This window comes from Amaranthus tricolor, chromosome 2, assembly GCF_026212465.1.
Source record: "Amaranthus tricolor cultivar Red isolate AtriRed21 chromosome 2, ASM2621246v1, whole genome shotgun sequence".
NCBI classification, from domain to species: domain Eukaryota; kingdom Viridiplantae; phylum Streptophyta; class Magnoliopsida; order Caryophyllales; family Amaranthaceae; genus Amaranthus; species Amaranthus tricolor.
The window spans coordinates 3,218,156-3,230,543 of NC_080048.1; the positions used below are offsets into that span (position 1 = coordinate 3,218,156).

Sequence of the window (12,388 nt, forward strand, 5' to 3'; positions counted from 1 at the left end):
AAAGAAATTTAATTTTTAAAAAGTATGATGATGGATCATTAAATTTTAAGAATAACTAATGATAGAAGGTAAATAGAAAATTACAAAAATTAAGAATAAATTTGTAGAATCGAATCGTTTAAATCGTAGGATCGTAGAATCGTGTTATGATTCTACATCTACAAATTTTATGTTAACCAGAATCGTAAGATTCTACCAACTTACGATTCTTCCTATGATTCTGTTAGAGTATATAACATATCCTGGGGCCTCAACCATTAGCTTAAGCTTGTCAAGGAACCAACTCAACCAAAAGCTTAAGCTGATGATTGAGGCCCCAGTATATGTTATATACTCTAACACGCCCCCTCACACAAGAGCCCTTTGGGCTAGAAGTGTGGATGCAACACAGGCCCTCCTCATAGCTGGCACTAAATATTCCACTTTAAATAAGGGGTGGTTGAGATTCGAACCCGTGACCTCTTGTCACATTGGCTCTGATACCATGTCAAGGAACCAATTCAACCAAAAGCTTAAGCTGATGGTTGAGGCCCCAGGATATGTTATATACTCTAACAGATTCGAATCGCTTGCTTGTTTTTGGATCGTAAAATCGTAGAATCGTAGATCAGAATTATGATTTTAATAACCACGGTGGTGGGGTTGGATTGCTCGACAGCCATTGATAAAAATGTATCACAACTACAATTTACGTAAAAGTTAGCTGAAGTTATTGGCTGGTTTGATCCGTTGGAATTATCCATTGAAAATTTGTTGTTTAAGCTAGTTATTTAAGTTAGTTGTTGACTATTTATTAAAGAAAAAATAAGCCAAAAGCTAAATTTTTTTCATCTTGATTTAAAAGTGAGCTTTTTAGCTAACTCAAAAGTTATTTACCAATTATTTGTTTAACTATTTGACTAATCAAAAAAATTAAAAGTCTAAAATCAAACAAAAAACGATAAAAAAAGGAAAAGCTAATTATCAAACATTTTATAGAATAATGTTGAAGATGAACAGTTATGTTTTTTTTTCTAAGTAAAATAGATAAATACATAAAATAAGTTAATTATTTATTTTAATACATATTATATACGGTCAAACGCATATTTTTCATTGGTTACTGCTCTTTTACAAAGAAACAAGTTTTTCTAAGTAGTTCTATTTATATGTGCTATTAATAAGCTAATTCGTATATTTTCTGTTTAATGATTTAAATTAAAATTTCTAACTGTAAACTACTTGACAATCTCTAACTACAAATTATAAACAAGTGCTATATCTGCTAATGCTATATATAATATTTGGTACACACAAATGCAAAAAGATGCAAAATATGATTGATTTAGAAGGATAAAAGAAGATCAACAACAAATTAATTTTCTTTTGTTTGCAAATAATTTGTCAGAATTAAGAATTATACAGATTTTAGACTGAAAAAATTGCAGCTAAAAAAATAGAGTTACAGTTGAAAGAAACTAAGTAGGGATATTTTTAGACACCATTAAGGTGTCTTTACTAAGCAAACCCTAAACCCAGAAATGAATTATAGCTAGAGTTGATCATTCCAAGTTATTGCAGAGATTTGCATTCGCACCAGCAGTGACTTGCTTTTCTCGGGGATTACACAGCATCAGCAAGGAAATTCCAATTAAAGGATCTAAATGTCCGACCAATATAATTTGAATCGATGTTACAGCAGAAATCCGACACCAGTAGTATTACGACACTCATATATTGTTATCGTTCTTAACTGTCTTAATGTCCTGGCCACCCCACTTTTGCATTCGCTTGCTTGTTTCCTCCACCTGCATATCGAATTCCACTGCGTTAAATAAATCTAAACAGAAGAATTCAAGCATATGACCGGTGATTGCTACTCGTGTGTAAGTGTAAGTGTTGAATTATTCCCTCCCACTTGGAGGAAGGCCCAATTAATATATTAATTATGGGCTTAATAATAATGGGCTAATAATTATAATATTATTTATTAATTAAAAGAAAAAAAAAGTGGAAAACTATAAATACCAAGAATAGGGCAGCAGCATATTGGTATTGCAACAAAAATACACAAATACACGCACAAACAGAAACAGGTGCGTACGTTAGAGGAGAAGAAAAGGTATCACGCGTGACTTTTCAGCGATCCGATCGAAGGCCATTCGTGCTCCGTTTTTCGTCAAATTTTGACATGGTGTTCCTGTCTACCCAACCTACATATTCAACGGTTGGATTGTCGTTTTGTGCATTGTAAGTGGGTAATTTGTATTTTGCCCTAATTTTACCCTAATTGTTATTTTACCACTTTTAAGTGATGTTTTAGGGTTGTTTGGTGTTTGTATTACCGCTAGTATTGTCTAGAGAGGATTTTGGTTGTACCCATTAATTTTATTGGTGATTAGTGGAAGAGTGTGGTATCACTTACGGTCCCGTGGTTTTTTTCCGCATTGGGTTTTCCACGTAAATATCGTGTGTGTGCTTTATTTTCGCATTTTTACTTTATTGTGCTTGATTGTGGGATTATTATTGTTTGTTTGATTGGATTGGTTATTTTTGCTCATCTAACAACACAAAGGGAGAAAGTGTGTATATTATATCGCCTCTTTTCTCAACATAGTGGTATCAAGAGCTTGGTTTATATTTTCTTGGGTGATACTCTTGTGTTGGTTTATGATGGATGATAAATCTAGTATGCACGGTATGATTTATTTGGACTCTGCCAATTACGCTGTGTGGAAAACTAAGATGGAAGATATTCTTTATGTGAAAGATTTGTATGAACCAATCTTAAATGAGTCTATGCCCACTGGTCAAGATGGAAGTAAATGAAAAATTTTGAATCGGAAAGCGGTAGGAACCATTAGACAATTTGTTGATGTTAGTGTGCTCCAACATATTTCCAATGACACGAATGCTTATGAATTATGGATGAAATTTGAGGCTATGTATGAGAGGAAGAACGCCTTAAGTAAAGCGTCATTGATGAGAAAATTGGTAAAGTTGGAATTTCACGATGGTAATAGCATGGTAGTACATTTGAATGATTTTCAAGGTTTGATTAATCAATTGTCTGCAGTGAAAATGTCCTTAGATGATGAGTTGCAGGCACTATTACTACTTTCCTCATTGCCAGAGAGTTTGGACACACTATTTGTATCACTTAGCAATTCTGCTCCTGATGGTAAGTTGACAATAGAGAGTGTCAAAGCTAGTCGGCTGAATGAAGAGACTAGGAGAAAGGAGATGGGTTCCTCCAATCATTCTGAAGCTCATTATGTTGCACAAGAGTCTAATAGGGGAAGAATCAAAAATCGACCTTCTCGAGGTAGAGACAATTCCAGAGACAAGTCTAAATCCAAGGGTAAAATTATTTGTCATTACTGCGACAAGCCGGGACATATTAAGAGGTTCTGCAGAAAGATAAAAAGAGACAAGTCAAAAGATAGAAAGGGTGATTCATCTGAGTCGAAGTCTGAAGAGAAAAATACTACAGCTCTAGCAATCAGTGATGATGATTTGCTCTTCATTGGTGATAAAGAGTGTTTGAATGTAGCTGGTGATGACTGCAATTGGGTGATTGATTCGGGTGCTTCGTATCATCTTACTTCGCATCAAGACTATTTCTCGTCCTACACTAGTGGTGATTTTGGTAGTGTTAGAATGGGGAATGATGGGTCATCCAAGGTTGTCGGCAAAGGCACTATTTACTTGGAGAGTTCCACCGGTTGTAAGCTGATTTTGAGAAATGTTAGACACGTTCCTGATATCAGATTGAATCTCATTTCTATAGGTAGACTTGATGAAGAGGGTTACTTCAGCCACTTCAATGATGGTAAGTGGAAGCTCTGCAAGGGGAATCTCATAGCAGCCCGAGGTAAGAAGCAAGGTTCTCTTTATATGATACAAGCGAAGGTTTGCGCGGGTGAGGTAAATGTTGCAGATGAATGTTCTAGTGAGTTATGGCATAATAGACTTGGCCATATGAGTGAGAAAGGTATGCAGATGCTCTCTAAGAAGCAATATCTTCCTGATGTCTCAGGTATGTCTCTTAGATCCTGTGTTGATTGTTTAGCTGGTAAACAACATAGGGTTGCTTTTCATTCTCGCCCCCCATCTAGGAGAAAGTATCCTCTTGATCTTGTCCACACTGATGTATGTTCTATGGATGCTAAATCCCATAGTGGTGCTCTTTACTTTGTTTCTTTTATTGATGATTATTCTCGAAAAGTGTGGGTTACTGTGTTGAAAACCAAGGATCAGGTACTTTCTGCTTTCAAGGAGTTTCAGGCTAGAGTTGAGCGAGAAATTGGTAGAAAGCTCAAGGTCGTGAGAGCTGATAATGGTGGTAAGTACAAAGGCCCATTTGAAAGCTACTGCAAGGGTCAAGGCATCAAGCTTGAGAAAACAGTTCCAAAGACACCTCAATTGAACGGAGTTGCAGAGAGGATGAACAGAACAATTGAAGAAAGAATCCGATGTATGCTCTCTCATGCAAAGTTGTCCAAGTCTTTTTGGGCAGAGGCATTGGTTACAGCTGTGTACTTGATTAACCTTTCACCTTCAAATCCTCTTGATGGTGATGTTCCTCAGAAAGTTTGGACCGGTAAAGATGTCTCCTACAAGCACTTGAGGGTATTTGGATGTCGTGCTTTTGTTCACATTCCTAGAGATGAAAGATCCAAGTTAGATAAGAAGACAAAGCAGTGTATATTTTTGGGGTACTATGAAGATGCTCTTGGGTACAAGTTATGGGATGCAGTAGATAGGAAAGTTCTCAGAAGTAGAGATGTTGTGTTCTTTGAAGATCAGACTATTAAAGATATTGAAAAGCCAAAGCAACAAACATCCTCTCATACTCCAATCAATTTGGATCCAGTCTTACCGCAGATGACTCCTAGAGTTGAAGGGGGAGATATTCAGGATGATGATGACAATATTGGTGATGATGGTCATGATGATCAACCTGAAGTTGAGCCTCCAGTTGTTGAACCGCAACCACAGCCTGATAATGTGAGAAGATCTACTAGAGGACCACGTCCTTCTATGAGGTGTCCTACTACAGAGTTTGTGTTACTAACTGATGGGGGAGAGCCAGAAGACTTTCAGGAGGCTATGTCACATGAGAAAAGTAAGGAGTGGTATAATGCCATGCAAGATGAGATGAATTCCTTGCATGAGAATCACACTTATGATCTGGTAAAGTTGCCTAACGGTAAACGAGCACTCAAGAATAAATGGGTGTTTAAGTTGAAGCACGGAGAAGATGGTCAACCACCTAGGTTCACGGCTAGGATTGTTGTGCGAGGCTATGAACAGAAGAAGGGGATTGATTTTGATGAAATTTTCTCTCCAGTGGTGAAGATGTCTTCAATCAGAGTTGTACTTAGTTTGGCTGCCAGCATGAATTTGGAGATTGAGCAACTTGATGTGAAGACTGCTTTCCTCCATGGTGACCTAAAGGAGGAAATTTACATGGAGCAACCTGAAGGCTTCGAGGTCAAGGGAAAGGAGAAACTTGTGTGTCGCTTAAAGAAGAGTTTGTATGGTCTCAAGCAAGCGCCTCGGCAATGGTGCAAGAAATTTGAGTCATTCATGGTTGATAATGACTTCCACAAGACATATGCTGATCATTGCGTGTTTGTGAAGAATTTTGCTGAAGGTGACTTTCTCATTCTCTTGTTATATGTTGATGATATGTTGATTGTTGGTCGTGATTCCAATAAGATTGTTGACTTAAAGGCTAGTTTGAGCAAGTCCTTTGCTATGAAGGACCTTGGCCCTGCAAAACAAATTTTAGGCATGCGTATTTCTCGTGATAGGAAAAATAAGAAATTGTGGATATCACAAGAGAAATACATTGAAAAGGTGCTGAAAAGGTTCAATATGAACAATGTTAAGCCTGTGTGTTCTCCACTGCCAGTGCATATGAAATTGAGTTCCAAACAATGTCCTACAACAGATGAAGATAAGAAGAAGATGAAAAATGTGCCTTATTCATCCGCTGTAGGTAGTTTGATGTATACTATGGTATGTACTAGGCCTGATATAGCTCATGCTGTTGGGGTAGTTAGCAGGTTTATGTCTAATCCTGGAAAGGAGCATTGGGCAGCAGTTAAGTGGATTCTAAGGTATCTCAGGGGTACTTCTAGAGTAAGTTTATGTTTTGGTCCTGGCGAACCTGTGTTGGATGGTTACACAGATGCTGATATGTCAGGTGATATTGATTCTAGTAAGTCTACTTCTGGTTACATGATGACGTTTGCAGGGGGAGCTGTTTCTTGGCAATCTAAATTGCAAAAATGTGTTGCTTTATCGACTACTGAGTCAGAGTATGTGGCAGCTGTTGAAGCTGGTAAAGAGTTAGTGTGGATGAGGGACTTCCTTGAGGAGTTGGGTTTGGAGCAAGACGATTATTTGTTACATTGTGATTGTCAGAGTGCCATTCACCTAGCTAAGAATGCTACCTATCATGGTCGAACGAAACATATACGAAGGAGGTATCATTGGATTCGAGATCAGATAGAAGAAAAAATATTTGAGCTTGTGAAGATCAGTACTCATGAAAATGGATCGGATATGTTGACGAAGATCCTTCCAAGAGACAAGTTAGAGGTGAGCCGTTTGAAAGCGGAACTTGTCATACCCCCCAAGTTGGAGTGAGGGGGAGATTTGTTGGGTTATTCCCTCCCACTTGGAGGAAGGCCCAATTAATACATTAATTATGGGCTTAATAATAATGGGCTAATAATTATAATATTATTTATTAATTAAAAGAAAAAAAAAAGTGGAAAACTATAAATACCAAGAATAGGGCAGCAGCATATTGGTATTGCAACAAAAATACACAAATACACGCACAAACAGAAACAGGTGCGCACGTTAGAGGAGAAGAAAAGGTATCACACGTGACTTTTCGGCGATCCGATCGAAGGCCATTCGTGCTCCGTTTTTCGTCAAATTTTGACACGGTGTTCCTGTCTACCCAACCTACATATTCAACGGTTGGATTGTCGTTTTGTGCATTGTAAGTGGGTAATTTGTATTTTGCCCTAATTTTACCCTAATTGTTATTTTACCACTTTTAAGTGATGTTTTAGGGTTGTTTGGTGTTTGTATTACCGCTAGTATTGTCTAGAGAGGATTTTGGTTGTACCCATTAATTTTATTGGTGATTAGTGGAAGAGTGTGGTATCACTTACGGTCCCGTGGTTTTTTTCCGCATTGGGTTTTCCATGTAAATATCGTGTGTGTGCTTTATTTTCGCATTTTTACTTTATTGTGCTTGATTGTGGGATTATTATTGTTTGTTTGATTGGATTGGTTATTTTTGCTCATCTAACAACACAAAGGGAGAAAGTGTGTGTATTATATCGCCTCTTTTCTCAACAGTAAGCTATAAGACCGGTCCATGAAGTAGTAACTACTTATGCGTTATGTGTGAATAGCATATAGACTTGTCGATAATGAATCATGATTCGCGCCTATGACAGTTGTATCAGATTCAAATGGGTACTGACGAAAACTGCGTATTCTTGCCCGAAAGAAGTACTCCTTTTGTCCCATAAGTAACAGGTTGAAATATGAAAGTCGACATAAATGTGAATTTTACATTAAGATCATAGAAAGGCTCTTATATAAAACAGGAAAGCTCAGAAGCTCACCTCTTTAGTCCAATTTGTTCGATAAAGGATGAACAATAGAATCAACGTCTGCATGGAAGTTCCGGCTATCATGCCTCCCCAAATTCCCTATCATCCAAGAAAAACATTTCAGAACCTCAGTGCATATGCTATAGCCAAGATAACGCCCATAAGTGCAAGCGAAAAGAAGATTTTAGTACCGTTACACCAAAATCTGCTACATAGCCGAGAATGTATCCGAGAGGGAGCCCAAATATATAATAACATGCCAAGTTAATATATGCCACAATGGCTTGCCATCCCCCTCCAACAGCAACTCCTACAAAGATTGTAGGAAATTTTCCATTATCGAACACAAAAACGAGTAGTTCAGAAGTCTATTTGCAGCACGATTTGGGTGAAATAATGGGATGTACCTGAAATTACAGGCTGAACACTGTTAAGAACCATTGTTACACCAAGAAACCATGCTAATTTAGAAACTGCTTGCTGAAGTGTCTTGCTGTCAGTGTAGATAACAGCAAAGTAGTCTCTAGCAACAAGGATGATGACCATACACAAAAGCCCAATGAGGAGAGACTGGAAAACTGCTACGTAGACGCTATATTTGGCTGCCCTTGGATGCAACAGTCCAAGCTCATTTGATACCCGGACACTAACAATAAAATGGAAGAAAAACCCCTTAAGACTCGGTAAAACTTGCTTGAAACAAATTTCGTTCATAGAACAAGAAAAACATAGTAATAAAATTTCATTACTCAATGCCATTAAGTCTCGCAAGTCCCACCTAGTGTGTGGTTTGGGAGTCAAATGTACGCAACCTTATATTTGCTAATGTGAACAAAGAGGTTGTTTATAATTGACCCTTGGTAGCAAAAATCATCTGCAACTTCATATAAATAATTTGAAATCAAAGAACTATGAATCGGATCTATTGAAATAAGGGAAGACATGGTAAAGAAAAATGATGAATACGAGACTGTTTACCTTACAGCAGCATTTATTCCGATGAATATCATGGCTTCTATTCCATTAACATTCATACTGAAATATAAATAAGACCATTGCATCAATGTTTGTGTCTTAAGGAACAAAGGCTATTTAGTAACACATATTGACGAAGATTCAATATAGTAATTAATTTGTAAGTCGAGCTAGTAGGTTCAGTTACTCACCAGATGGAAAGAGACCCGACAGCAATCACAGCATTTGTAAGGTGACCTGCAAGGAGAGTTATGCTCATCATATACCAGATTTCGAGACAAAGCATCACAGCCGAGGCAACTGAAAGTCTAACGAAAGCCCATATTTCCTTGAAAGCTGCCCATGAGAATCCTAACCAAGTATCCTTACACCAACCGAATATATAAACCACTTGGGCAACTGGAATCAACCAACTCGTAAAGTTATATGCTGCTGCGGCTCCTAGCAGACCCCATCCAAGTACAGAAATGAAAAGCCAGAGAAGCAACCCGTGTCCAACTAGGGCCAGAAATCCGATCCAGGCAAGTATATCAACTTTGCTTTGGGCTTGTAGGAATTTCTGAGACGGAAAATTGATTGCCAGTGAGAATAACTGTGGTATGGTGATGATCGTAAATTGTCCTGCAAGATTGGCTATATCATGGTCCTGTCCTAGAAGCTTTAATACTGGTGTAGCAAAGATGTAAATTGGCAGCAGTACAAGACAGCTGAATAACAGGATAATCCAAGAGCGTTGCAAGTAAACTCCAAGCAAATGAATTTGCCCGGCACCAAAAGCTTGACCACACAATGTCTCAAGTGCGCTCCCCATACCAAGCTACAATTTTAATAACAGTTTAAAAACCAATTAGAATCTTAAGAACATCTTGAAAATATATGAAAGAAAAACGAGAAAGTTGAAAATGAAAGGGTTTGCACCTCACTAGGTGAATAAGAGGGAAGAAAAACAAGAAAAAAAGAGCACAAGAATGGAGGAATCAAACAAACCAAGCAAGAAACTGAACAAAGCAAGAACACAAGTTCTAATGGTGCCTTGGACACCTCCCCCTCAAATGAGATTTATTTCATTAACTATTCAACCATACAGTAATGAACTATCACTTACAAAGCTTGAACTTACTTTCTAGAGCTCCAAGTTTCCTCCCTTAATGGAGTTTACTCACTAATACATGAAAGTCACTTAGACTCTCCTAAACCCTATTTCTCTCTATGTATTAGCCAGCACATATCTTATTTACTGATTTTAGCCTCTTAAAATTCCCCAATAGGACAACACATGTCCCATTCAAAACAACTATTGAAAAATGCGACAGATAGGACCTGGCACAGCCTGCTCAAACGAGTCATGAAGGTGCTCAAACGAGCAGATCAATGTCTGTGCTCACTGATGCCTGTAGCTGCTGTTGCCGACTTCGTGGCATCCAAACTTCACCCCCTCTCTTTGCTTCTTTCAATGTCTCAAATTTCAAGTGCTCAAGCTCAAATGTTCATGCAATAGAGTGAGATATAGTGTGATCAAGATCACCTAACAAGTAACAATTAATAGAAATTGAAAATAAACCAAAGTTAACAACCACCCGAAAACTAAACAAGAAAGCCTACAACTTCAACTTATCAACTTAAATTCTCAAATACTCCCAATTCTCTAATAGTTTTGAGTTAACATAGCAATACTATGCAGGAGTAAGGACAGAGGGGAAGAGACAATGAGAAAAAGTGTTTTCTAAATTATTTCTCTAAGAGCAACTTAGTTTCACACAAAAAATAAAAAAATAAAAAATAAAAATTAAATAACAATAACAAAACATTGCTTAGAGTTAGACCAAGTCCAATTTGTTACTATCAATATGCCAAAACTTGTAGTCTTGTACATGATAAAAACCCACCCCATAATACTCTACTGGAGTAGTCCAAAACATCCCGAGCTCTCAAACTGCTCAAAGTAGTCCTTGTGATAACTAATACACAACAGGTTTATTTACTTCACAGATTATTACGAGAGACAGTCTCTCAGAAAGACGCATATAATATATGGACTAAATAGTCTAATTAATACAAACTAAAGAGAAAATAAGAACGTGGACTTCTTGTTTTGAGGTCGTCTCTTTGAGATATGGTGTCTCACAAGAGTAGCTAAATTTACTTTATAATTCATGTTAACCCATTGAATATATAATATACTACATATTTTGGGATTCAACCATCAAGTTCTAATTGAGTTGACCATCTATTTTGGGACTTCAACCATCAAGAAACTAATGATTGAAATGTCAAAATTTGTTATATACTCCAATATTAATTAGCTACTACTTCATTTTAATAGACTTCTACTGATAATAATATTTTCCTATATAAAATATCAGTGCCAGTACTTAAGAACGAGGACGTATTTCATTTCAAACTACAATTAAGAGCATCACCCTTGTTGGTTTCTTTATTGGAGTACAATATTTTCATTGTTTTGCACTCTCTTCGTTGCATAAAGTTGTTACCACACGGGAATTTCCCTATAAAAATCTTTTAGACAGTAAAATTTCCCTAAAAACCTTAAAAGAAAAAAAAACTACCATTTCAACTAACACATGTTTACTGCCATATAAAATTTCCAAAAAAAAAATTTTTAATAGTATTATATTATTTTTATTAAATAATAAATTTGTATAGGAAAAGTAAAGACCTCAAAAATTATAAAAATAATTTAAACAAAGTTAAATAGAAAAAAAATATGAGAACTACTGTATTAAATTACAAATAAGAATACATTATGAATTTTATATGGTATAAAAAATACCACATGGGACAGCGTGAAGGATGATGTTATTCGTCCTTGTGAATTTTCTTAAAACAAACTCTTACGCATGAAATCTACATAAAATCAGAAAAAACAGAGAAGAAAGCGTCAAACCATGAATCCGAAGGAGAAGGTTCCAATAACGGAGAGAGAAATAGAAACGGCGGACAATTCAAGTTCACCGAGATGACCTACAAATATATTAGTCAATGAATTTGTTCCAAATTGACATATAATCTGAAACACTAACGGAGCAGCAATCTTCCATAGCTTCACCGTTTCTAACCAGAACACCGCCGTCGCATCCTTCACATTCTTCACCGGCGCATAATCACCGTCGCCGCCGATGAGTTCCGACACCGGTCCGTCACCGCCGTTTAATAACGGTGTCTCCATTGATAATATAAATTAAATATTCAATAATAATAAATTCTAGGACTGAACTTAATAGTGTGTCGTTTTTATGAGTCGCATGTAAAGGAAATGAGAAAGAGAGATGAATAAATAAGATGAAAGCAAATAAAGCGGCTAACGACACTGTCTTGGGGAGCCGGGAGGGTAGTTAGAAGCACTGGATGGCCTGGGGTCACGTCATTTCTTTTATTTTTGATGGAAATCTACGTTTTCTTACTTCTTTGGGTACCAAGGTTAAGGGTCTACTCCCTATAATCAAGGGCCGGACCTATAAACAAGCAAGTCAAACTTATGCTTCGGCCCACCCAATCTAAAAATATTTACAAATTTTTGTATGAAATAATTTTATTGTGAGATATTTCTTATATTTGGGTTAAATAGCCTAATAATAAATACTCTTAACTTATGAGTTTCTTATTTTGAGGTTTTTTCATTGTGAGACGGTCTCATACAAGACGAACTGAAAAATATTCGAAAAACATACTCTTAATTATAAATAATTAAATATGGATTTTTGAATATTATTTAATATTTACGAGCTCATAATTATTGTTTCAGCTCAGACCTCTTAAACCTCAAG

The 12,388-nt window shown here is 36.7% G+C and overlaps 1 protein-coding gene across 1 annotated transcript; it reads right to left on the bottom strand.

The window, feature by feature from the left end:
* Positions 1-1,321: 1,321 nt before the first annotated feature.
* On the bottom strand, positions 1,322-12,014 carry LOC130806624 (protein DETOXIFICATION 35-like). Its single transcript, XM_057671773.1, has 7 exons — positions 11,509-12,014; positions 8,795-9,420; positions 8,607-8,663; positions 8,036-8,274; positions 7,820-7,938; positions 7,641-7,727; positions 1,322-1,787 (listed from the first exon to the last, which is right to left on the bottom strand). Exons 1-7 carry the CDS (start codon positions 11,788-11,790, stop codon positions 1,710-1,712), a joined length of 1,488 nt encoding a protein of 495 aa, XP_057527756.1. The 5' UTR covers positions 11,791-12,014; the 3' UTR covers positions 1,322-1,709.
* Between the last annotated feature and the right edge of the window lie 374 nt (positions 12,015-12,388).

What these genes read in the sequence shown, in the direction of transcription:
- LOC130806624 (XM_057671773.1), bottom strand. Translation starts at nt 11,790, where the DNA reads ATGGAGACACCGTTATTAAACGGCGGTGACGGACCGGTGTCGGAACTC. An exon ending in CCTTCTCCTTCGGATTCATG is followed by an intron (nt 9,421 to 11,508) that starts GTTTGACGCTTT and finishes TTAAAATTGTAG; the next exon opens with CTTGGTATGGGGAGCGCACT. An exon ending in TAGCAGATTTTGGTGTAACG is followed by an intron (nt 7,728 to 7,819) that starts GTACTAAAATCT and finishes CTTGGATGATAG; the next exon opens with GGAATTTGGGGAGGCATGAT.